Source organism: Mauremys mutica, chromosome 8, assembly GCF_020497125.1.
Source record: "Mauremys mutica isolate MM-2020 ecotype Southern chromosome 8, ASM2049712v1, whole genome shotgun sequence".
Lineage (NCBI taxonomy): Eukaryota > Metazoa > Chordata > Testudines > Geoemydidae > Mauremys > Mauremys mutica.
This window is the reverse complement of record NC_059079.1, coordinates 17,936,133-17,962,124: the sequence shown is the minus strand read 5'-3', so window position 1 is coordinate 17,962,124 and position 25,992 is coordinate 17,936,133. Positions and strand designations below refer to the sequence as shown.

Sequence of the window (25,992 nt, the reverse complement as noted above, 5' to 3'; positions counted from 1 at the left end):
CTCGAGGTCCCTTCCAGTCCTAGAGTCTATGAGTAATATTACTTGGACTTTACATACAAAAGCAAGAAAAAAAATAAAGGTGTAGTCTTTCAACCTTGAAAGTACCGCTTTGAAAAGTTAGCACAGTGATATGTAACAGATGGAAAACTAACAATAGAAACAGTTGTTCAGAAGAAAAGCAATCCACTGAGCTAAAGGGTTCTGTGCAGGCAGATCCCTGAGCCTGTGAGTATGTCTAGACTACCCGCCGTATCGGCTGGTAGCGATCGATTTCTCGGGGATCGATATATCGCGTCTCATCTAGACGCGATATATCGATCCCTGAACGCGCTCCCGTCGACACCGGAACTCCAGCAGTGTGAACGGCAGTAGCAGAGTCGACAGGGGGAGCCATGGACGTCGATCCCGCGCCGTGAGGACGAGAGGTAAATCGATCTAAGATACTTCGACTTCAGCTACGCTATTCACGTAGCTGAAGTTGTGTATCTTAGATCGATCCCACCCCCTAGTGTAGACCAGCCCTGTATAAACTCCCTTTGGCTTCAGAGGTCCACATGGAGCCAGTTGCAGGATTGAGGTTTTTATCTGTGCATTTGATTGCATGTAGTATTTCAGTGGCAGCATCATTTACATAAATAAATAAAATTAAACACATCATAGTGACTTTTTAAATACATTTAAAAGTCTGGATTAAGTCTTTAGTTTAAGTAGTTACATAAATACCTGTCTATATATAACTATTTTAAGTCTGGGTAAAATTTTCAAATGCACTTATATGATTTGGGCGCATGAGTCACATTTTCAAATGTTTACCCTGTCTTCCTGCTTGTGCTTTATTACAGAAGAATTAAAACTACAGGGGGTGCAGAGGGTTCCCTGCACACTTGCAGGGCTGGTGACACCCAGTCCCTGCAGGCACAACCTGTGCCAAGACCGCAGCCTTCCCCGCACCGTGTGCCTGCAGGGATCAGGTGTCACCAGCTCTGCAGTCTGGGGAGAGAGGGAGCTGGGCTGTGACAGAATGATGCTGCAGAAGGCTCTCTCTGTTGCCACAGGGCTGGTGACACATGATCCTGGCAGGAATGAGAGGGGAGGCGGCACTCCCTCTTACCAATCAATTTTTTTTTGTCATTGTCAGTGCATCAGATGAAATTGATGTTTGCCAACATGCCATCTGTCAATTAAAATCGAATCCTGCCACACCTAACTATTGTGGCAGAGCTCCTTCTCCGCCTCGGTGGGTTCTGCGCTTCCTCTTAGCGGTGGGCTAGGGGATTCCACCTTGCCTGAGCAGGGGTTCCTCCCAGCCTCCCTGACAGGGGAGGGAGAGGGGAGCCTCTTAGTCTCTGGTAACTCCTCTGGGCATAGTGCTGGCAGGCCAGACACTCATTTCAGTCTCTCCCCTCTGGCAGGGTCTCTTCCCACAAACCTCTGGGGCCCGGAAGGGCTATATGCCCTGTTGGGTAGAGTTTCCCCTGCTCTTCATCTCTGAGGTCTCCCCAAGGCCGGTGCAAGGATGTTTCGTGCCCTAGGCGAAACTTCCACCTTGTGCCCTCCCCTCCTCCCCCGCCTTGAGGCGCCCCCTCCCACGGCAACTCCCCCCCTCCGCCCTGAGGTGTCCCCCTTACGGCAGATCCCCCCGTCCAGCTCACCCCTGCTCCACCCACGAGCACGAGCACCCCAAGCACGCTGTGGCTGCTTCACTTCTCCCGCCTCTCAGGCTTGCGGCGCCAATCAGCTTAGGCGCCACAAGCCTGGGAGGCGGGAGAAGTGAAGTAGCCACGGTGTGCTCAGGGAGGAGGCGGGGCAGGGGTGAGCTGAGGCGGGGAGTTCCTCTGCGTGCCGCCCCTCCCCCCTTACTTGCTGCAGGCGGCCCTTCCCGCGCTCCCCTGCCCCAGCTCCCTCCGCCTAAATGCCAGCGGAGAGCAGGGCGGCCGAAGATCCGGTCGCTGCGGAAGAAAATGGCGCCCCCCAAATGCCAGCGCCCTAGGCGACCACCTAGGTCGCCTAAATGGTTGCACCGGCCCTGGGTCTCCCTCCTGGAGTTTATCAGTGTCTGCACCGTCTGGCTCTCACAGCCTGCTCCCCACAGCTTCTATGGCACGTGCCTATCTAACTGGAGGGGAGGCTTTTAAAAGGTTCTGGCAGGCCCTTGATTGGCCCCAGGTGTCCTAATTAACCTGGAGTAACCCCTGTTCAATTACCAGGGGAAAAGGTACCTGCTTAACCTGGGGCCCACTTCCCAGCACCCAGTGTGAGCACTCACCTGCAGCTGTCTGGCCCGGCCCCGTCACCCTATATGCTTTGGTGCAGTCCTGTTTATGTACAACGAATGTACAGGAAGTCCTGTTTCTCTGGACACAGCGAAAACAAAGCAGGTAGTTTGCTTACTCGCAATTTCCTCCAGTCAGTTCTATGCCCACGGGGCTCTGTCTCTGCTCCCACTCAGGGCCATGCTCACCACTGCTACTGCCACTGTCTGGGCTTTCTGTCTCTCTAACAGACTCACCAACAACCAAGCTCTTTGAGGCAGGGAACATCTACTACTCTGTTTGTACAGTGCCTCACCACAATGGGGCCCCACTCTTTGCTGGCTCACAGGCACTATTGCATTAAGCATGTTAAATAACAACAATCTCTTAACTATTGCATTTTCAACCAATCCCAGAGAAAACTCTTATTCTCCCTGGGTTAGTTCTTGCTCAGGCCTGGCGTTATGGCCGAGAACCTTGGGCTGTGGATTCTACTGTTTCCAGCTATCATGATGTAAAAAGTCCTTAACTGCTCCCTCCATTTAACCCAAATGAAGGTTGTTTATCAGACTCATTGGCTCTAACCAGGTTAATGGCAATCATAATAAAATTTAAAGTGCCTCTACTAAAGGAATTTTCTCTCTTATTTACAAATGAAACAATTCCTTTAGAGTCTAGACATAGCTGACAACTACCATCCTTTCATGTATTTATATCTGCTCCTGTATTTTTCACTTCATGTATCTGATGAAGTGGGCTCTAGCCCACGAACACTTATGCCTCAATAAATTTGTTAGTCTCTCAGGTGCCACAAGGACTCCTCATTGTTTTTGCTGATACAGACTAACATGGCTACCACTCTGAAACCTGTCATAGTATTTTAGTGTATCATATCAACAATCTAAGAAAAAGCTGTAATTAATAGCAATATGTACTTCCATACAGGAAGCAGAGCCACCATGGCATAATTACACTCCTGTGAGTAACTTATAGCTGCCACTTGGAAACAGACATAGGTGTTCCTCCAATCTCTAATGCTGCAAAAGCAGTGTTAATGTGTGCTTGTATCCTGGACAAGACCAATCTGACACAACTCCCTTGTGCATTCTGTTCCTGTTCAGAGTGGGACTTTGCCTTCGTCAGTATGACCAATACACACATAAATATGTGGACTATGTCAGGAACTGTGAGCTAAACATCTTGGGACACAAACACAATCGGGAAACTAATAATATTTAGCTCTTACACAGTTCCTTAAATCTTCAGAGCCCTGAACAAACATTCGCTAGTTAATCTACACAGCATTAGTATAATTAAAGCTTAAATAAGAAAATAACCGATTGGTGCTTTTAAAATAACCTTCAAAAGTCAAAACAAATTCTGTGTTGTGGGCTAAGAAAAAAGATTTTAAAACACTATAAACAGTTAGATATAGTTTAAGTGGTGAAAAATGTTATTTTCTCTATGGCACTTAAAATTCTTCAACTCCTGCACATATGACTAATTGTCCTGCCTGATCTTGGGTGGAAATATTAACTTCTTATTTTATTTTTCATCATATATTGTCATTCTGAGCTCTGGATCTCTCAAAGGGAATGATGTCTGCTCCAGAGAAGTGTCTGTCTGTATGCTCTATTATCTGAATTTTTAAAAAAAGTATAAAGGTAAACATGCCAGGAATAGACACATCCACCTTACTACTGTACCAGCACAATTCATACTATTATTTTAAAAATAAACAGCTTATTTCACGCCAAGGAACTACTACTCCAAACAAATGTATGCAATAATATCCAACCTTTCTATTGTGAACTTCAGGGCATGCTGAACACAAGTTCTGTTGCCAGGTTTAAACATTGCACAGGATGTTATTTTAGCAACAAAAATTAAAAACAATTATAATGGTGCCTAATGAGTCTAGTGAAGTTGCCCATATAAACCTTGCTTTAGTGGTTCAGAACTTGGCCTTTAATAAATGGCTGAATGGTGAAACTTCACGTACATATTCTTGACATGGGAACAATTTTTGTTTTTAAATTAGCTGGGCAAAACAATATATATTGGCTAGTCAGGTTTTTTTTAAACCTAGTCAGGTTTTCCTAACTAGAAAAGGCTTTGTTTTCATTTGTGCAGGCAGTCAAAGCAGAAAGTTGGAAAACTGCCTGAAAAAAGACCTCAAGGTTTCTAGACAGTACACAGCAAATAACGAGTTACGCATCAAGATTCAAAAGGTTTTGGATCATTTAAATGACTGTGCCAACAGATGATAAGTGCAGTTCAATGTAGGTATAAAATAAACCAATTTTGGAAAAGGAACCAACCAAGGGAATATGAAAATTTGCTAAACATGAAAAATATATGCTAGTTATTGTGGAAAAATCAGAGACCAGCTGCTACAGTATAAAAAATGCAACATATAGCACTAGATTGTATTAATAGAGGTACAGATAATAAAACAAAAAGAATTGTACTATTTTTTTATTTCCTGTAAACTAATGACTGGCTAGGTTAAGGATGCTCAGTTCCTCTAACCACACCTCAGTTGCCAGATACAGTCATAAATATTAAACAACAGGAAGGGCTTTAACACCCCAAAAGCCCTAATCAAGATTGGGCTCCATTGTCCTTTGCCCTGTATTAACACATACGAAGACATATTCCCCACTTTGAGGAATTTGCAATTTTCCACTCCTTGCTTCAACTGATCTTCTCACATAAGTAAGGGCTGCAAGATCAGAGAGATGCCCTTCACCTGCTTACAGTATGGATGGTGGCCATTCTGAGGAGGGCTCTAAAGATTTTACCCACACCATTCCCGCCTCACTCACAGGATAATCTATGCAGTTAGAAAGAAAGGCAAGTCTGCAATTTCTGGGCCACAAACTATTCTTTGGAACAGCAAAAGTTTAATGCACACTGACTGGTCCTTCTCTGGATATTCAAAGTCATATTTGCAACACTATTTACAAGCAACCATCCTGTGAACTCTCTCATACTCACTTATTTTTGGCATAACAACACAGAGAACTATCAAAACAGAGCTAGCATATTGATTAAGATATGACAACAATAGCTTCCCAAGGACTGTTCTGCATAAGGAATGAAAAACAAAACACTTCCTTATCTGCAGAGCCAGATTAGAGTATTGATAAGCACAGGTGTAAGGAATGATAGTCTTAGATCATCACAGTAAGCATACAGGGGAGCATGTAAACTAAATGGAAGATAAAAAATGTGGGAGAGCACTAGACTAGAGGGAGTAAAACCACAAAAACAATACACCAAAGGAAAGCAGCAAACAAAAGAGCATAGACAGCTTATGGCAAGAATGGTGCTAGTTACCCAGCACAGTAAACCTTTCACATACAAGCAATATGACCGAGCAAAGACCGAGACACAAAGGCACTTGCTACTTCAATGTCTGGAACACGAGAGAGTGGAAGAAAAATATTTCTTCAAATTATCAGGGTTCATTAAAACTTTCAAAAATCAACGAGGAAAAATTGTGCATAACCCCGAGCGAAAGGAGAAAAATGATGAAGATGGCATAGCACTAAGTAGCAACCTGCCATTGGATCAAAGATGGACACTAACAATAAGTGGACACATGGCATCAAGCAGCAAACAGTGTAAATCCCCATCCCAGATGGATCGCATCTGCCTCTGATAGATTCCTAAATGAGCTCTCTCTTTTTTGGCTTGACAAGCTATAGGAAGGTTGTCAGAAAAAAAAAATTAAATCACTGAACTGAAATGAAAATTTGATTTCAGTCCTCCTGCAACTCCCCTCCCCTGTGTGTCTTTTGTTATAGGAGAAAATCCCCTTCCATATGATTAAAGATATTGATCTCTAGTTGCAGAAATTAACACAGGATAAATGGAGAAATATGCATAACTATAGGACAATGTAACAGCTTTTAAAAACAATTCATTTAGTGCAAAACACCCTTCTTTTTCAGAGCATGTGAATCATTTGATACTTTAGTTTTAATGCCCCCTGTATGCTTTTCTAAGCTAAACAGTTCTATTCAGATTCCTATTCCTAAACTAAAGTCATGAGATCTTGCCCCAAATTTCAGTAACGAGTAACAAGGAAAAGCAAGTCTTCAATTCTGATATTAACTATAAAGGATCCTAACTGGCATGACACCGATGTCTTTGAACTGCTCATTTATACAAAATTCATATACAACTACTTATACTGAAATTAATGAGGTACTGAGGAGGACTGACAAATGGGACAATTAAGAACCCTGAGACAACTAAATCAGAAACAAATCTCAAAATCCACAAAGGATAAGCACAAAAATAAAACAGAAGCCTAACTTACCATATAGCAAGAATGCAGCCTAGCAAAATCAAATCTTGTCTATATTGCAGTTTACAACTCCATTTGTATGACCATACACACACTATTGGTTACAAAGATGAATATGTATAAGGGAGACATTTGCAAATGAATGTTTTCCCCTGTGGATGTGCCTATACATTGACTGTGTCCTATGCCTCTAATCTCCAGTTGCACCTTGAAGTTCTGTCTGAAGTTCTTTGATGGAATGACTTTCTCAAATTGACATTAAGAAACTTTACGTACTTCCCAAGGCCTCAGAGCAAAATGTGTCCTGGTCATGAAGTTTTTGAAACTTTAATCACAGCTGTGTAGACTATTATCGATTGTTATTAAATAAATATTAATTTACTTGTCTGTTTTTTGCCATCTCCTGGCCACAGATGTGGAGATGTCCAGATAGTATGGTGATGAGTATCATATGAACCTCAATAGATGTTAGAAAGTTTCCCTGTCCATGCATTATCTAGTAACATCTGTTTTTCTAAGAAAATATAGAACTTTTGCCTCTCCAGGAAGAAGATTCTAAAGAAAGCCATCCAGTGCAGTCTGCAGCACCTGATGAACAAGACTAATGAGAGAATGCTGGCCTACTTGGGGAATAAAGTAAAAGTGTGGAAGGAGAATAGGAAAAATCAAAAATGTGTATTAAAGAGAGTCTGCCTGCTCAGGGGCATGTTGCTCAATCTGCAAACCTTTTCTTGTGCAATTAAAACTTATTTCTACAAGAAATTCCACTTGCTATTGATGTGAATAAGGGTTTTTTAGATTGGGCCTTTGATGAATGCTTAACCACTACCTTATAATATAATAATAATAATGGAGATATACCCATCTCCTAGAACTGGAAGGGACCCCAAAGGGTCATTGAGTCCAGCCCCCTGCCTTCACTAGCAGGACCAAGTACTGATTTTGCCCCAGATCCCTAAGTGGCCCCCTTAAGGATTGAACTCACAACCCTGGGTTTAGCAGGCAATGCGCAAACCACTGAGCTATCCCTCCCCCCAATGTCTTTCTTGAAAGTCTCCACTTCCACCGCTCCTCAGTTCAGTTTCAGCGGCAGTGCTCTCCAATCCTTTGCCCTCTTAAATCCAGCATGTCCAAGTTAAACAAATTTTTGTTCTGCTCTTGTTAGCAAGTCCCCAGTACGCACCTTCCTCTGATTCCTTCAGCATATTATTTTATCTCATTGTTCTTGACATGACAAACCCTGGTACACACTGTTCTAAATTTTCCATTTTAACACAGTGTTCCTGTTTACTAATAGACAAATGCATGTTGTAAAAAATTTGGTTTTTTAAACTCACACGTACTACGGCTGTCATCTGTCTGAACCTCTGATCCGAAGAGTGCGCATGCTTTAACTTTTGGTTAGTTTTATATTGTCAAAATTGTAAAATTGGTTGGAAATTATTTGATACCAGGCGTGGTGTTATATTTGTTTGTAAGCAGGAGTAAGATTGTTAATCAGATCTGTTGTTGCTTACAACAATGTACTTTTTTTCAAAATAATTTTCTACCATATCACCTATATGAAAACTATATTAAAAAATAGCTGTTCAGGTGTTCCTCTAACAGATGGTCACGGTTCCCCAACTCCACTCAGTCTGTCCTTTCTACTCACAAGCTATGGGGGAGAGGTATTCTGGTGAGAACAGGTCTCGTACTAGAGAACATAAGATGCCCAGATACCACTCTGATAATACTTTAGACTTCCAAGTACTAATATATCAATGACTTTTGCTAAATCAGGAGCTCAGTCAGTAGACTATTTCTTTATCATTATGCTCACTATTGGAAAAATACAGTCAGAGTGCACCAGTATCCCAGTCACTTTCCTAGTTCTCCATGGAGCTTAGCTGCCCACGTTAAGAATGTTGGACCACTTGTGAGCAGCAGCAGCAGCCTTTTACAAAGCTTGGTCTCTAAATAAATGCTCTTTCAGTCTTTGTGAAGCACACTCCTCTAGCATGTAGTTGTCCTCGCAACACTGGAGTGGTGTCATCTGTTCTTATTAGTTTATTGCTTCATTACTACCCAAGGTAAAAAGGCAGTAGGCAAGATGCAAAAGAATCACAGGAGGACAAGAATGGAATTAAATTCTCTGGGGTGAGACAAGAAAAATCTCTGTTCCCCCCAATATTCAATATTTTTTTTTTATCATCTGGTGCATCTTTTCTGGCCAGAAAATGTATATTAGAGCGTAATTAGTATAGGGTATGTCTTCACTACCAGTCGGATTGGTGGGCAGCGATCGATCCAGTGGGGATCAATTTATTGTGTCTAGTCTAGACGCGATAAATCAATCCCCGAGCGCTCTCCCATCAACTCCTGTACTCCAGCTCAGCAAGAGGCAGCAGTCGACCCGTAGTGAAGACACCACGGTAAGTAGATCTAAGTACGTCAACTTCAGCTACGTTATTCATGTTGCTGAAGTTGCGTAACTTAGACTGATTTCCCCTCCCCAGCGTAGACCAGGCCATAGATAGATTGTCACTGTAATGTCAAGCCTGGATCATTTAATGGTTGCTTGTTTATTGTGTGTTGATGTTTGGTGATATAGCTGTCTCCTGCTATTATTCTGTCATCTAGGGTGTGTCTGTGCTGTCAGTTGTAGAATACAGCAGCATGAACTGCTATGCTAGCCACCGTGTTGGGAATGCCCACGATGCCCTCAAGCATACATCATTAATTGAATGATTTTGTATAAAACCTCCAAGAGTGTTCTTGGACACAGGTAGGCACACTGGAAAGTGCCCATAATTCTCTGCCCTGAGCACTATGAAATAGCTCCATTTGTATGATGTATGTCTTTATGCCATTACTGACACCAGAGAATCATAATAAAATGGACAGACTTTCATATTACAAGTTATTGTCCCTTGGTTGTGTCATAAATGCACAGGGTCTGGTCTATGCTCCAGCCTGCAATCAGTCCCTTTGGAGTGACTGCTTTAGTGTGCCAAATCTCAAGGGTACACACAGTCACACAGGGGCAGGCCCATAGCCTCCAAGACTCTGAGACTGGGCCTTCAGGCACCAGCGATCCCTGTCCTTCTTTGTGGCTCCCTGCAGCAAATTCAGCTGAACCAGACTTCTGTGGGAGGCATGCACTGTACCACTTCAGATAATAATGCTCTCAGTGAGTAGTGCAATGATTCCAGGCAGCCTTTTCAAAACAAGGTAACAATTTAGTAGCCACCTGTCATACAGAATCTGAAAGACCTTGGGTTAATGAAGAGAGACAGAGGTTAACTCACAGTCCATCCTGGCCAAGCCATGCAATGATGGGTTGCATTTCTGGATCTCTTCCCTTTGCCCTTGGACTCAGGTGAGAGCTGCTGAGTCCTGCCAAGGGGCAGCTCTTATTCCCACCACCAGACAACTTTTCCTCCTCCTTTGTTCTCCAGCTCAGTGCACATATTCTGCCTGCCAGGATTTCCTGCTGTTCGATGTTGATAGTTCAGTCGTTGAGGGTTCTCATTGTCTTTCTGGATCCTCTGTTGATTTAAGCCGGTTTCAACCAGTGCTTTAACAACCCAGTCATTCCACCCCGACAGTGAGGTGACACACCTGCCTGTCTCCTGCACTGTTGGAACAGTGTTTTGCCTCCACTGGGTGGCAATGCAAAATACAGAGGGAAACTGAGACATATGTAAGCACCATAAAAATGTTTTTAAAAATTCCCAGTGTGTCATACTTGTCAATAAAACCTTCAATGTCATTATCTTCTTGTGGCACTGTTTGCCTAATCAAGCAAGATCAGTTTGAGCTAATTTACCCACATCCTTCTGTACACCTGCCAGCTATATTTTATTGGATGACACACCCATTCATACAGTACCCATTTTTTTGAGATAACCACATAGAAATGGATGTTGGCAATACAGTGCATGTTGTGGCTGACTGAAGCAAAGAACTGGTAACAAACCAGTAATGTTCTCCCCTATTTACACTAGCGTAACTATTTGTGGTGTAATAAGTCAGAAACATACTAGCTTTGATCTACAGCAGAGCTTTACTGGTAAGAACGGGAGGTTCTGCAAAAACAGACAATATAGATTCTTATACAGTGAACGTACTTGTAGTTCGTAACGTTATTTCTACATTCGATGTGAGAGAAAATTCATGGAATGTAGGACAATTACTATTTCTGCCTTTTGTCTATTCATATGTGTTGTGATCTGATTTATGTACTGCAAACAACTGTGATAACTGTAAATTAGGTGCACAGTTATGCAACTAAATTATTTAAATATATGATTATTGCATTATCATTATTAGGTTCGAGAGTCAACACACTGTTTATATGAAGTGGAGGAATTTATATCTCAGAACTCATTTTTCAGGCCCTCTGCAGACTCAGGAAACCAATTCCTCATAGATTATGCTCTGCTCACATTTGAAATGTTTTCTTCACTACCATAAACGCTAGAATCATTTTTAATGGAAGTTTTCATTCTACAAAATCTTAATTATTGACGGCTGTTTGAATATCCTAAATGAGCAGAAGCCACCAAGTATTGATTCTGGTCAATGATACCTCATACTGATAACTGGTTTAAAAAATACGGATGCTTTGCTTTTAAAATACATTTTCAGTTATGTGCATTAGTATTATCTCCAAAAGCCCTCATCCGATGCTGTAAGCCAGGGGTCTCAAAGTCCTGGCCTGCAGGCCATCTGCGGCTAAGAACTTCCTCACTGTGCCCTGCGGAAGAGAGACGCATGCAGACATGCTGCTGGCAATGTCTGCTGCAGGCGCCACCCCTCGCAGCTCCCATTGGCTGGGGGAGAGGGACAGAGTTACTATCACTAGTCGCCAGGCAGAGTCAGCCATGGAGGCAGCATCATTAGTTGCCGGGCAGAGTCAGCCATGGAGGCAGGCTCACTTTTTCCCCCACAATGAATATAAACAAGTCAAAAAAACTGAACACAACTATCTGATACACACCTTGCTACAATCCTGAAGGTTTCAACTGCTCAGTCACTGAGGCCAAACATCAACGAACTGACTGAACTGAAGCATTGCCAAGTATCTGGCAAACACTAAAAACTCTGGCAGGCAAAGAATTGTATAAAGTTGTATGATAGTTTTATTATTTCTAAGAAATCTGAAATAAAAAATACAATATAAACGTTTTCTTTTCTGAATACATCTTCAGTGACATTATTGGCCCGCTGGAGGATTTAAGGACTGGCACTAAGGTAAATTGAGTCTGAGACCCCTCCTGTAAGTGATGTTTGTTTTGAAGCCTGTATTTTCAAATACATTGGTTTCTGACAGTGAGTGGTCACAGTATCATGTAATTCAATTGCTGGCATACTGACTATGCTAATTTTCAAGTTTTGCCTCAGGAAGCAAAAGTGTACAACACGATGAGCTTCCAATGACTTGTGTAGTTTTCCTTCGGGTTTCAAGGCTTAACTGTTAACTTGTGAGTGGACTAAATTTCTCAGTCTTCAGAAACAAATATGGCAACCTTGGGGAAAAAAAAAAGGCTCTCTGGTATAGTCAGAAACTTCTTATATATCCTATAGCCAAACTGAATCCATGGTACTGTACTGTTAAACATCCACATAATGGTATACTGCTTACAATATAACATTCAAATCCTTGGACTCCCAAAAAGCAGTAATAAAGCCCCAATGATATGGGCAAAGGAAATGCCCAAAGACACAAATAGTATTTCTTGATATTGCAAACTCAAAAATAAAAACGCTTATTTTGAAGATCTTTTAAAAATAAACTTTAATTACATTAATAGCATTTTAAATGAATGACAGTGTGAGAAACAGTTCACAGTAGCCACCAAATTTAGCATTCAGGGGAAATTCTCTCATTCTGTGTGAAGTAGATATCTTCTTTTTTTCTACTTTCTGCTCTCTCGTTCCTACAAAGGGCAACGTGAGAAGAACGAAGGGATGGCATACAGGCTATGGCAAGGAGTTTAAAAATTCCTTTCACAACGAACTACCTCTGCAGACTTATCAAGCAAGGATAGGTTAACAAGAGCTTCTTGCAAGACTGCTTATCAGCTCTATTGGCTACAGGTACCTGATTCTATGAAGGGTGAGGATATAAGAGTTGAAAATGTATGGGGGGGAGAGGGCTGCAGACTAAAGGAGAACAAGGGGGTTTCCTCTTGCAAAGCATGAAACAAGCCCTGTCTTAAATACTTTATTTGGGAGACTCAGCTAACCCATTCTGTTTGGTCAATAAACGGGCAGGACATTATTTTAAAACAGAATGAAACTTCTCATTGTGGATTCCTCTACCTCAGGCCAGGCATAAAGAGTCCATTGCTTGATCTACCATTTCTCTGACCAGACTGTCACCTACTCAAAGCACAAGATACTGCAGGAGGAGAATGCTGAGTAGAGATCTGTTCGAAAACTGGACTTGCTCATTACACAGAAAAATAACCATAAGGAAACATGTGCCTTTTGCACTGGAAGGGGTCTCTTCCACTGTGGTACCATTATTGTAAGGATGGAAGAAGAGAGCATGGCCCTCAACTGAATGTGACAGAAGTAGTTAATCATGCAGTTCCTCCTCTCCTAAATATGTTCACCCACCATGATATTAACAGCAGGAATCTTTCCTTTGACACATGGTGCTCTAACCCGCCAAGTGAACAGTACTAGGGCTGCCTTACTGCCCACATAGATGATCAAAGAGAGAACAAGTGGCGTTTGGGGGGCAGAGGTATCAGCGAATGGCTAGCAATCCTAAAACTTTCCAGAAAAGTGAACTATTCAGGGCCACTTTATACTTTTGTATGGAAAATAGTTCCTGAAAAGGGATGCCCAGAGTAAAACAATGTCACGTCACTCATGTGCCTGTGCCAAACCCTACTACAGATTTAGTTAACCCCCTAGGTAGAGCTGTTATTTTGAATGCAAAAGGGCAGTGTGCCGGAAGCGAGCAGCATCCCAAGGGGCGCTGTGCTTGAGGGGATTAACGACTGAGATCCTTTGGGGTGCTGTATGAGAGAGGATGAGTGAGGGGGGCACAGAGCAGAATCCCAAGGGGTAGTGTGCACAAGAAGGTGGGCCAGGGTTGGGCAGGATTCTGTGGGGCCCTGTGTGTAATGGAGAAAAGCCACTAAGTGGGAATCTCAAGGGGGACTCCCTGTGTGCAGTGGTGCAGATGAAGGCATTTGCTGAGCAAGATCCCATGGGGAACAGTGTGGGGGCAGGAGGGACCCAGAAGGATCCCGCAGGAGTGCTATGTGCAAGGGGCTGGGATAGGAGGCATTGAGCAGGATCGTATGGGGTGCTTTCTGCTAGGGAGCGGTGAGGGGGCCTAAGCAGGACCCCATGGAGCAGTTCCAAGTGGGATCCAATGGGGGAGTAAGGGGCAGGGGTTGGGAAGGATCCCGTGTGGGACAGTGTGCAAAGGATGGGTGGGGGGCTCTGAACTGGATCCCCCTGGGGATAGTGAGGGGGGCTAAGCAGGATTCTATGGGTGTTGCGTGTGAAGGATTAATGAGGGGGCTCTGAGCAGGATCCCTTGGGGTAGTGAGGGACTGAGCAAGATCCAGTGGGAGTAGCATGGGAGGCTGAGCAGGATCCCATGGGGTGCTGTGTGAGAGGGGCAAGTGAGGGGGAGCTGAGCAGGATCCCAAGGAGGGGGGAAGGTTCTGAGCAGGATCCCATAGAGTGGGCAGGGGGAGCTCCAATCAGTGTGTATGGGTGGGGTTCAAATTGGGATCCACTAGTGAACAGGATCACTCAATAGCGGAGTTTTGTGAGGGAGTTCTCCAGGTGATGGAGGAGTGACTACGTCACCCTTGGAGTGAGTTTGTGGTCTGTTAGTTTGTTGTGTGCTTGCTTGATTGCTGTTTGCCTGCTTGATTGAAGTTTATAGTGTGGTCTGTTTGGGGAGGCTGTGTGCTGAGCCTAGCGGCCTGCTAGGCAAGGCTGAGAGCTTCCTAACGAGGCTGTAGCTTGTCATCCTTTAATCCCTTTAGGATCCCTTGGGGTGGGGGGGGGCTAACTCAGGGAGAACAGGGTTTTAAAAAGTCAGCTCCTAAGCGACCACAGGAGCTAGCGAACAGGGGAGTTTTGCAAGGATACAGCTAATAAACATTCACTAAACTTAGGCCAATAACAGCCCCTCCCCCCCGCAAAAAACAACAACACACACACAAAGAACTCTCACACACACACAGACACAAAAACCTTCAAGAGTAAAAAGAATGCAGGCAGAAGTCCAGCAGCAGAGTGGGGGCTACCCAGTTTATTGCACGGAACGCAGTATGTATATTACCTGCCTTGTGGGCAACTGGCATGTCTGTGGACGGGGTCCCTGTTATTAGGCAGAGACAGGTAATAGTAACGGGGATTTGATCATTAGAAATATAGAGAGCGGGGTTTGCGATGAACCGCATGGTGAATTGCCTGCTGGGTGCAAAGGTTGCGGACCTCTCAAGACCTCTAGACAGACCTATGAGAAGTGCTGGGGAGGAGCTGGTGGTTGTGGTATATATGCAGGTACCAATGACAAAGGGAAAGGTAGGAGAGAGGTCCTGGAGGGCAAATTTAGGCTACTAGGTAAGATATTAAAGTCCAGTACCTCCATAGTAGCCTTCTCTGAAATGCAGGGCCAGTCAGACAGGCAGAACTGCAGAGTATCGTTGTGTGGATGAGACAATGGCGTTCAAAGAGGGATTTAGATCTATTAGGAGTTGGGGAAACTTTTGGGAAAGGAAGAGCCTATAGAGGAAGAATGGGCTCCATCTAAACCAAACTAAAACCAGATTGTTGGCATGTAAAATTGAAAACGTTTTAGAGGAGTTTTTAAACTAAGGGCTGAGGGAAAGCTGACAGGTGTTGAGGTGCACATGGTTCAGATAGACACATCCCTTAGGAGATGATTTATTAAAGGGGCTAGTTTATATCCTAGTAAACAGGAAGGATAGAAGTTGATAAAGTACAGATAAGAACTGAAGAGAAACAGTCAATGAAAAAGAGTCCCATTCCATGATACCACATGAAGGCAGACAACTATATATTGACAAAAGTTATAAGTGCTTATTTACAAATGCAAGAAGGCTAAATACTAAGATGGGTGAATTTGAGTTCCTGGTATTAAATGAGGATATTGATATAATATGCATCACAGAAAGTTGGTGGAATGATAAGCAATGGGACATGGTAATACCAGGGTACAAAATATACAGGAATGATAGGCCGCGCTGGTTGGGGAGTGCCACTATATGTGAAAGAAAGCAAAGTAAAATATAATAAAAATCTTAAATGAATCAAACTGAAGCATAATATCAGTATGGATAGAAATTCCATGCTTGAATAATAAGAATATAGCAGTAGGAATATACTACCAGTCACCTGACAAGGATGATGACAGTGACTGTAAAATGCTCATGGAGATTAGAAGGGCAACAAAACCAAAAACCCCAATAATAATGGGGGATTTCAACTATCCCCATATTCGCTGGGAACCTGTCACCTGAAGATGGGATGCAGAGATGAAATTTCTAGACACCATAAATGACTGCTTCTTGGAGTAGCTTGTCCTGGAACCCACAAAGGGACAGGCAATTCGTGGTTTAGTCCTTGATTTAGTGGGACACGGGATCTGATCCAAGAGGTGAATATAGCTGCAGCGCTCGGTAATAATGACCACAATGTAATTAAATTTAACATCCTTTCGGGGGGAATACCAAAGCAACCCTTCAAAAAAGGGAACTAATAATAAATAAAATAATAATAATTGGAGATATACCTATCTCCTAGAACTGGAAGGGACCTTGAAAGGTCGAGTCCAGCCTTCACTAGCAGGATCAAGTACTGATTTTTGCCCCAGATCCCTAAGTGGCCTCCTCAAGGATTGAACTCACAACCCTGGGTTTAGCAGGCCAATGCTCAAACCACTGAGCTATCCCTCCAGACAATAAATGTAGTTCTGTCCTGTAGTAGGTGACTTCCGGGTACTCTTCTGGCTCTGTCAATCTGTTTCTTCACTTCGGCAGGTGGGTACTGTAGTTGTAAGAATGCTTGATAGAGATATGGTAGGTGTCTGAGGGGTTGGAGCAAATGCGATTGTATCGTAGAGGTTGGCTGAAGACAATGGATCGTGTGGTGTGGTCTGGATGAAAGCTGGAGGCATGTAGGTAAGTATAGCGGTCAGTAGGTTTCCGGTATAGGGTGGTGTTTATGTGACCATTGCTTATTAGCACTGTAGTGTCCAGGAAGTAGATCTCTTGTGTGGACTGGTCCAGGCTGAGGTTGATAGTGGGGTGAAAATTGTTGAAATCATGGTAGAATTCCTCAAGGGCTTCTTTTCCATGGGTCCAGATGATGAAGACATCATCAATGTAGTGCAAGTAGGGCAGGGGTGTTAGGGGACGAGAGCTGAGGAAGCATTGTTCTAAGTCAGCCATAAAAATGTTGGCATAGTGTGGGGCCATGCAGGTACCCATAGCAGTGCCGCTGATTTGAAGGTATATGTTGTCCCCAAATGTGAAATAGTTATGGGTGAGGACAAAGTCACAAAGTTCTGCCACCAGGTTTGCCGTGACATTATCGGGGATACAGGTCTGTCTCATCTTACGCGGGGGTTCCGTTCCGCGGTTAGCGTGTAAAGCGAAAACCACGTATAGTCAAAATTACATTGAGTTGAATGGCGGGCGGAATCGCCCACACTACAGAAACAGTATTTAAATTGTTGTTTTTCTCTTTTTTTTGTTTTTGTCGACCGCGTAAAGCTGAAATCGCGCATGTCAAATGTGCATAAGATGCGACAGATCTGTACTGTTCCTGACAGCTTGTAGTCCATCTTTGTGTGGAATGTTGGTGTAGGGGGCTTCTACATCCACAGTGGCTAGCATGGTGTTTTCAGGAAGATCACCAATGGATTGTAGTTTGCTCAGGAAGTCAGTAGTGTCTTGAAAATAGCTAGGAGTGCTGGTAGCGGAGGGCCTGAGGAGGGAGTCTACTTAGCCAGACAATCCTGCTGTCAGGGTGCCAATGCCTGAGATGATGTGGCATCCAGGATTTCCAGATTTATGGATCTTGGGTAGCAGATAGAATACCCCTGCTCGGGATTCTAGGGGTGTGTCTGTCCGGATTTGCTCTTGTGCTTTTTGAGGAAGTTTCTTGAGCAGATGGTGTAGTTTCTTTTGGTAACCCTCAGTGGGATCAGAGGGTAATGGCTTGTAGAATGTGGTGTTGGAGAGCTGACAAAGTTCTTGATCAGATGCAAAATGAAATTTTTGCATTGGTTTTCACTGCACAGGATGCGAGGGAGGTTCCGCTACATCTGAGCTATTTTTTTAGATGACAATTCTGAGGAACTGTTCCAGGTTGAGGTGTCAACACAAGATGTTTTGGAATAAACGGATAAATTAAACAGTAATAAGTCACTGGGATCAGATGGCATTCACCCAAGATTTCTGAAAGAACTCAGATAGGAAATTGCAGAACTACTCATTATGGTATGTAACTACGCCCCTTCATTTTCAGTTTAAATCAATTTTTACGCAAAAATCAATCAATCAATCAATCCTGGTATTACAGAAAGTATTATTCAGTTTTTTTTCAGATTTTCACCCTACTTTTGTATCATGCAAATATATAAAAAACAACATGTTTTATTAAGAAAATACAATACATTGCATGAGATATATGTATTACAATAATACATTAGAAGTGAGGTTATATATTAGTCTAAAAGAGGGACACAATAAACAAACAGGCACACATGCAAGCTCTGTATGCACAGAGAATGTACTGATGAATCTCACTCACAGCCCGTACATATTTCAAGCTGTTAGCAGATAATAGTTTAAAGATTTGACACACTAAAATGGGAAGTATCAGAATACATTTCAGAACACAAGTACTCAAAAGTTTTTGGTTTTTTTTTTTTAAAGAGAAAAGGATGAAAATGAGTGCATGCGCTGCAAATGGTGTGCCCCAATTATTAAACTGTTTATTCAAATGAAAAGTTTTATTTGGGGATTAGAGATATATTGTTTTCTTAAACTCAGAGGTGGCATTGTGTTGAGTTCTGTTTTAGTTCCGCAGCAAACCACACTGATGAACAGTATTCAATGCATTAATCTACTGAATACTTTTTTCTCCTGTCTTTCCGTCCACCAAAATAAACTCCGATATTTACCCAGAAAAATCATTAATAGTTTTTTGCACTGATTTTCACCTTTTGTTGTTGTTGTAGTAATAAACACTGATAAATTCCTGGGAAATACTGAATAAGATAAAATCTGAAAATGAAGGGCCCTATATCACTTAAGTAAGACTCTGTATCAGATGACCACTGTAACACTGATTTTTTAAAAAGAGGTGATCCTTCCAAGTACAGGCTGGTAAGCCTAACTTCAATACCAGGCAAACTGGTCGAAACTAGTAAAGAACAGAATTATCAGATACATAGATGAATACGATATTTTGGGAAAGAGTCAACATGGCTTTTGTAAAGGGAAACCATGCCTCGCTAATCTTTTAGAATTCTTTGATGGTCAACAAACGCGATAAGAATGACACAGTGATACAGTGTACTTTGGACTTTTAGAAAGCCTTTGACAAGGTCCTTCACTAAAGGCTCTTGAGCAAAATAGGCAGTTATAGAATAGGAAGGAGGTCCTCTCATGGATCAGCAATAGGTTAAAAGATAGGAAACAAAGGATAGGAATAAATGGTCAGTTTTCACAGTGGAGAGAGGTAAATAGCACAGTCCTCCAACAATCTGTACTGGGACCAATGCTGTTCAAAAGATTCGTAAGTGATCTGGAAAAAGGGGTAAACAGTGAGGTGGCAAAGTTGCAGATGATACAAAATTACTCAAGATAGTTAGGTCCAAAACTATCTGCAAAGAGTCACAAAGGGATCTCACAAAACTGAGACTGGGCAACACAATGGCAGATGATATTCAATGTACACATTGGAAAACAATCTCAACTATACATACAAAATGATGGGGCCTAAATTACCTGTTTCCCCTCAAGAAAGAGATCTTGTTGTCATTGTGGATAATTCTCTGAAAACATCTCCTCAGTGTGCAGTAGCAGTCAAAAAAGCTAACAATGTTAGGAACCATCAGGAAAGAGAGATAGCAAGACAGAAAATATCATCATGCCACTATATAAATCCATGGTATGCCCATACCTTGAATATTGCTTGCAGTTATAGTCGCTCCATCTCAAAAAAGATATATTAGAATTTGGAAAAAGTACAGAGAAGGGCAACAAAAATGTTTGGGATTACAGAACAGCTTCACACAAGGAAAGATTAAAAAGACTGGGAATGTTCGTCTTAGAAAAGAGACTACTAAGGGGGATACAGAGGTCTATAAAAACATGAATGGAGAAAGTGAATAGGGAAGCATTATTTACCCCTTCACATAACACATGAAACAGGACTGAAATTAATAGGGACCAGGTTTAAAACAAACATAAAAAAGAACTTTTTCACACAATGCCCAGTCTACCTTTACAACTCCCAGAGAATGTTGTGAAGGTCAAAAGCATAACTGGGTTGAAAAAAGAATTATGTAAATTCTTGGAAGACAATCAATGGCTATTAACCAAGACAGTCAGGAACATAACCCCGTGCTCTAGATCAGGGATTCTCAAACTTCATTGCACCGCAACCCCCTTCTGACAACAAAAATTACTACATGACCCCAGGAAGGGGGACCGAAGCCTGAGCCCCACTGCCCCATGTGTGTGGCGGGGGGCAAAGCTAAAGCGCACAGGCTTCAGCCCTGGGCAGGGGCCTGTAACCTGAGCCCTGCCACCCTGGGCCAAAGCTGAAGCCTGAGCCCTGCCACTTGGGTCTTGAAGCCCTGCCACCCTTGGGCTTCAGCTTTAGCCCCAGGCCCCAGCAGGTCTAAGGCCAGCCCTGGCGACCCCATTAAAACAGGGTCCCAACCCACAGTTAGAGAACCGCTGCTCTAGGTGTTCCTAAACCTCTGACTGCCAGAAGCTGGGACTGGATGACAGGATGGATCGCTCAGTAAATTGCTGCCCTATTCTGTCATTTCCTCTGAAACATCTAGCACCAGCCATGTCAGAAAACAGGATACGTACTGGGTTAGATAAACCACTGGTCTGACTGAGCACAGCCATTCCTATGCTCTTATCCTATGGGATGCCATATGCTGGGGGGAAGGGGGCTTGGCAGGATCCTGTGGGGAGCTGCAAGTGCGGGCAGAGGAAGGACTTGGAGCGGGACCCTCGTGGGGCGCTGCGTGCGGGAGGTGGGGTGGGGGCTCGGAGCGGGACCCTCGTGGGGCGCTGCGTGCGGGGAGTGGGGGGGCTCGGAGCGGGACCCCCGAGGGGCGCCGCGTGCGGGGAGTGGGGGGGCTCGGAGCGGGACCCCCGAGGGGCGCCGCGTGCGGGGAGTGGGGGGGCTCGGAGCGGGACCCCCGTGGGGCGCTGCGGGCGGGCGGGGCGGCTCGGAGCGGGACCCCCGAGGGGCGCCGCGTGCGGGGGGGGTCGGAGCGGGACCCCCGTGGGGCGCTGCGGGCGGGCGGGGCGGCTCGGAGCGGGACCCCCGTGGGGCGCTGCGTGCGCGGGGGCGGCTCGGAGCGGGACCCCCGTGGGGCGAGGCGTGCGGGGGGGGCGGCTCGGAGCGGGACCCCCGTGGGGCGAGGCGTGCGGGGGGGCGGCTCGGAGCGGGACCCCCGTGGGGCGAGGCGTGCGGGGGGAGCGGCTCGGAGCGGGACCCCCGTGGGGCGCTGCGTGCGGGAGGGGGGAGCTAGGAGAGGGACCCCGTGGACCACGAGCGATGTCGAGGATCCGCTCTCCGGGTCTCCCCTTTGGGCGGGCACGGGAATGGCGGCCGCCTCCTGCCTGCCCTGTGCAGGCTCTGGGGTCCCCCCAGCCCGGCTGGCTCCACTCCCGGAGCGGGGGCGCCGCGGTACCTGGCTGCTGCTCTCCTCGGGCAGGTTTCTCAGCAGCATCTTGCGCCTGTTGCTCAGCTCCCGGCGGGCGCTCTCCAGCCGCATGGCGATCTCGGGCGGGCGGAGGGGCGCTGCCCTCCCGCCGCGCTCCGGCTGCGCCCCCAGCACCGGCTCCCGCGGAGCCCCGGACACCTCCGTGCCCGGCTCCGCTGCTGCCGCCATCTTGCAGCCAGAGACCGACATCCCGCCTGGCCGGCGAGCCCGCAGGGGGAGGGAGCCGGGCAAGGGGCGGGCCGGCGGGGAGGGGCAGCCCGCTGCAGCGGCGAGGGGCACCGCGGGTCTCAGAGAGGGGACCAGAGCCAGGCACCACGGTTCGCCTCCCCGAGCCTGGGACACGAGTGCTCCGGCCCCCCCCTGACACTCCGCCCCCCGTGCACCCCTCAGCCCGCCCTCACACACCCCGAGCCTGGGACACGAGTGCTCCGGCCCCCCTCACGCCCCACCTCCCGTGCACCCCTCAGCCCGCCCTCACACACCCCGAGCCTGGGACACGAGTGCTCCGGGCCCCCCTCACACCCCGCCCCCCGTGCACCCCTCAGCCCGCCCTCACACACCCCGAGCCTGGGACACGAGTGCTCCGGGCCCCCCGTGCACCCCTCAGCCCGCCCTCACACACCCCGAGCCTGGGACACGAGTGCTCCGGGCCCCCCTCACACCCCGCCCTCACACACCCCGAGCCTGGGACACGAGTGCTCCGGGCCCCCCTCACACCCCGCCCCCCGTGCACCCCTCAGCCCGCCCTCACACACTCCGAGCCTGGGACACGAGTGCTCCGGCCCCCCTCACACCCCGCCCCCCGTGCACCCCTCAGCCCGCCCTCACACACCCCGAGCCTGGGACACGAGTGCTCCGGGCCCCCCGTGCACCCCTCAGCCCGCCCTCACACACCCCGAGCCTGGGACACCACTGCGCCCCGCCCGACATTGCTCCCCCCCCGACCCCGCGCTCCTTGCTCCCCACTGCTCCCCGCCCGCCATTGCTCCTCCCTTCCCCCCGTGCTCCCCGCACCCCACTGCTCCTCCCTTCCCCCTGTGCACCTGCCCTCCACTGCTCCGCGACCCCCATGCATCCCCTCTCAGCTTGTCCCCTCCCCCACTGGAGCTTGGGGCACCACTGCTCCGTGCCCCCCATGCACCCCATCCCCTACTGCTCTCCAACCCCCTTGCATCCCACAGCCCGAGCCTGGGGCACCACTGCTCCACACCCCCTACTGCTCTCCAACCCCCTCTCATCCCTTAGCCCACTCACCCACCCACAGCCCAAGCCTGGGGCACTACTGCTTCGCACCCCCCATACACTCTGAGCCGCATGCATCCTTGAACCCAACCTCACCCCCGCCCAGGCTGAGGCACCACTACTCTCTGTGCACCGACTCTCATAACTCTCTGCCCTGCACATCTCTCAGCCTCCCCCCCACTGGAGCTCCCCATGCACCCTCAGCCCACTCCTCCCAGCCTGGGATGCCCCTCCTCCTCCTCCCCCCCATTCCCCCCCTAAACTTGCCCCTGTACATCTCTGCCCTCTGAGCCTGGAACACTCTCCACCCTAACCCCCGGGCCATCCATACCCCACTGTTCCCCACTCAACCCCCAGACTGGGACCCCACTGCTTCCTGTGTACCCCTCAAAACCATCCCCTCTGACCCTGGAACCCCACTGCTCCCCACACCCTATGCCCCCTTCACTTCCCCACACCCCCACTGAGCCTGGGATCCCACTTCCCCCCAGTAGATGCCTGCTCCTCCCGCACGCCAAGCCAAGCACCCCATTGCATCCCCTCTGCTCCCAGTAGACCCCCCTCACACACCCACAAAGCCTGGGACCCCAATTTCCACCTTTCTCCCACTGAGCCTGGGACTCCACTGTACCCTGCCCTGCCCCTCAGTGTACCCTCTTTCCCCACACAGTGACTGAGCTTGTGACATCACTGTATCCTGCCCCCACCCCGTAAACTCCTTCATTCACCTACTGAGCCTGGAATCATATTGTAGGCCCCTGCACAGTGCACCTCCTCCCCCATCACCCACTGACCCTGGGGCTCCACTGTTGACCACCAGCCCATGGTCCCTACTTTGCCATCCCAGTCTCACTGAATGCCGCTCTACCCAGGATTCCCACTTGGAACCTCTTCTCCCTGGGAGCCTACTACATTCCAACCTCTTCTCCCTGTGAGCATACTTCCAACCTCTCTCCCTGTGAGCATACTACATCCCACTACCTACTGTACACTTGGGACTCCCTCTATGCACACAGCCTTTCACCCTAATTTTATCCCCAACTATTCAATGCAGCTGGCACATCACTTCATCCTTTCTGTATTCCAAACCTCCATACACAATATACTCCCTCACAGCAGGAATCCATTGACCTTTCCTCTTATAAATTTCTCTCTCCCCCTAGGTCTTCCATAGAAAAGGGTAAAAAGCCAGATGCAGCTGAATTTTGTACAGAGATAAACATAACCAGTGCTATTGCATCCATAAAATCTACACCTTGTGCTTAGCTCCACCAAGATCCAGCAGCACATAAACTTGTTTCACCCCATGCACATTTGCTTTGATCCCCATATACATCTCTGGGACACCACTGCATTCTGCTTCACCCTATCTCCTTTCAAATTCTGCATCCTGTAGCTCAAGATCCCACCTTGCCATGTCTTCCACTTTCCCCCATAATACACAATTCCCCATGTACATGCCCTCAGAACCAACTGAAATGGAATCACTTGTGGGGGGACAGCTGCTTCACAGCACGAGTAATACAACAATTTAGGACAGTAAGTTAGCAAGGATACTGTATCTTATTGAAAATGCAGGGAGGATTTTAGGTAGGCAAAATATAATTACCCAAGAGGGCATTTGGCCAAGACACACTTCTTAACATTCCCATTCTTGTGTAAAGTATTATGGGAATATGGTAAATACAGATTATCAGAATTTTTGGCACTATGTCTCATTTGATAGATGCCACCTCCAACAGGAAGTGTCAGGTCATTCTAGTTTTTATGGTACATCAGTCTGTATATTTTCTAAGTTACCTATCACCTCCTTCTTAGTGAAGCTAGAAGTAATTGAAAAATGGGACACATTTTTTAGAACATTTTTGTTAAGAATTTTTGTAATTTTTTAACCAAATCTAATAGCTTTCTTGCCTTTTTTGCTGAACTGACAAATCTTCTGCAACACTACACTGTAAACTTTTAATTACTTCTAGTCTCTAACAATGATTTTTGTTATGGAATTTCTATTATGAAGCAAAAAAAAGTCTTCTTGAAAGACAGAAGGAGCCAAATTCCAGTACAACTCTGGTAAGGTTAAGGATCAGATATGAACAAGTTATCGGTGTGTCAACTGACTGATTAGTCCCAGTAATTTATGGCCCCAAAATGCTTTGTTTATTAGGCCTAAGAAGTCTCTCAGTTGCATGGTTTGGTGCATCTGCCTGTCACAGTTGAAATTCCATATCCATTTACTGGTCTCTCTTTTAAGGAGGTAGTATGCTCTGCTAGAGTGAAGAAAGGAATAGAAACTAGAGGGATCTTGGGGCTTTTATTTCCTTATTAAATCCCCTATGACGTCAGTTAAAACACTTAACCTCTCTCTGGCCATGTCCACATGTACAGCACTGTAGCAGCATGTCTGGTGAAGACGCTCTATGCCGACGCGAGAGCTCTCCCGTTGGCATAAAAAACCCACCTGTGCAAATGGCAGAACATGAGCACTTATATCGGTGTAACTTATGGCGCTCAGATGGGATGGTTTATTCACACTCCTAAGTGACATAAGTTATACCAACACAGGCCGTAGTGTAGACATATTTTACTTATCTCAGATGAAAAACTACATAAAAAAAGCTGGACTTTACTGAAAGCCACATGCTGAACTGTGTAAATAAAGTACAGTAGGCCAAAACCTAGACCAAAACATTTATCAAAGCATCAGTAGTGTTACTATATAAAGTATTTATTAGACTTTCCCTCCATCTGGAACATTGTTTGTTGCATTGGTCATGGCACAATAGGAAGGATATTAGTGGAGAGAGGCTATAGCATAAAGGCAACAAAACGATAACAGGTCTCAATGATATAAAATAAGAGGTCAGGGTGATTTCCATTGGGCTGTATTTTTAAGGTGAAAACAGATTTTCAAGAAGAGGTAGAATAAACTTGGGAGAGAAATGTGTCACACTAGTGATGGTTTCAAGCATTTGGCAGTTATCTAACATAAGAATATAGGGGAATCACAGTTTCATACAAGGCACAAGCTATGTGGTACAGGCTTGTATTGTTAATGTTAGCGGATTTACAAATTGTTATTTTTATTACAATAGAACCTAGAGGCCTCAACCTCTGATAGTAAAAGCTAATAAAAAAAGGAAATTAGAAAAATACTTTTTGCATGACTATTCTGTTAGCAGTTCAGTCCTTAATGGTGATAGATGCTC

General features: G+C 45.8%; 1 protein-coding gene across 4 annotated transcripts in view; it reads right to left on the bottom strand.

The window, feature by feature from the left end:
- Positions 1-21,733, bottom strand: part of RAVER2 (ribonucleoprotein, PTB binding 2) — a 67,473-nt gene extending 45,740 nt beyond the window's left edge. For 3 of the 4 annotated variants that reach the window (XM_045026824.1, XM_045026825.1, XM_045026823.1), the window contains exon 1: positions 21,512-21,722. In XM_045026824.1, coding sequence (XP_044882759.1) covers positions 21,512-21,712 — 201 coding nt within the window. In that variant the 5' untranslated portion in view covers positions 21,713-21,722. Of the gene's footprint in view, positions 1-21,511 lie in introns of all 4 variants that reach the window. The other variant, XM_045026822.1, reaches the window with a different exon arrangement.
- Positions 21,734-25,992: the final 4,259 nt, after the last annotated feature.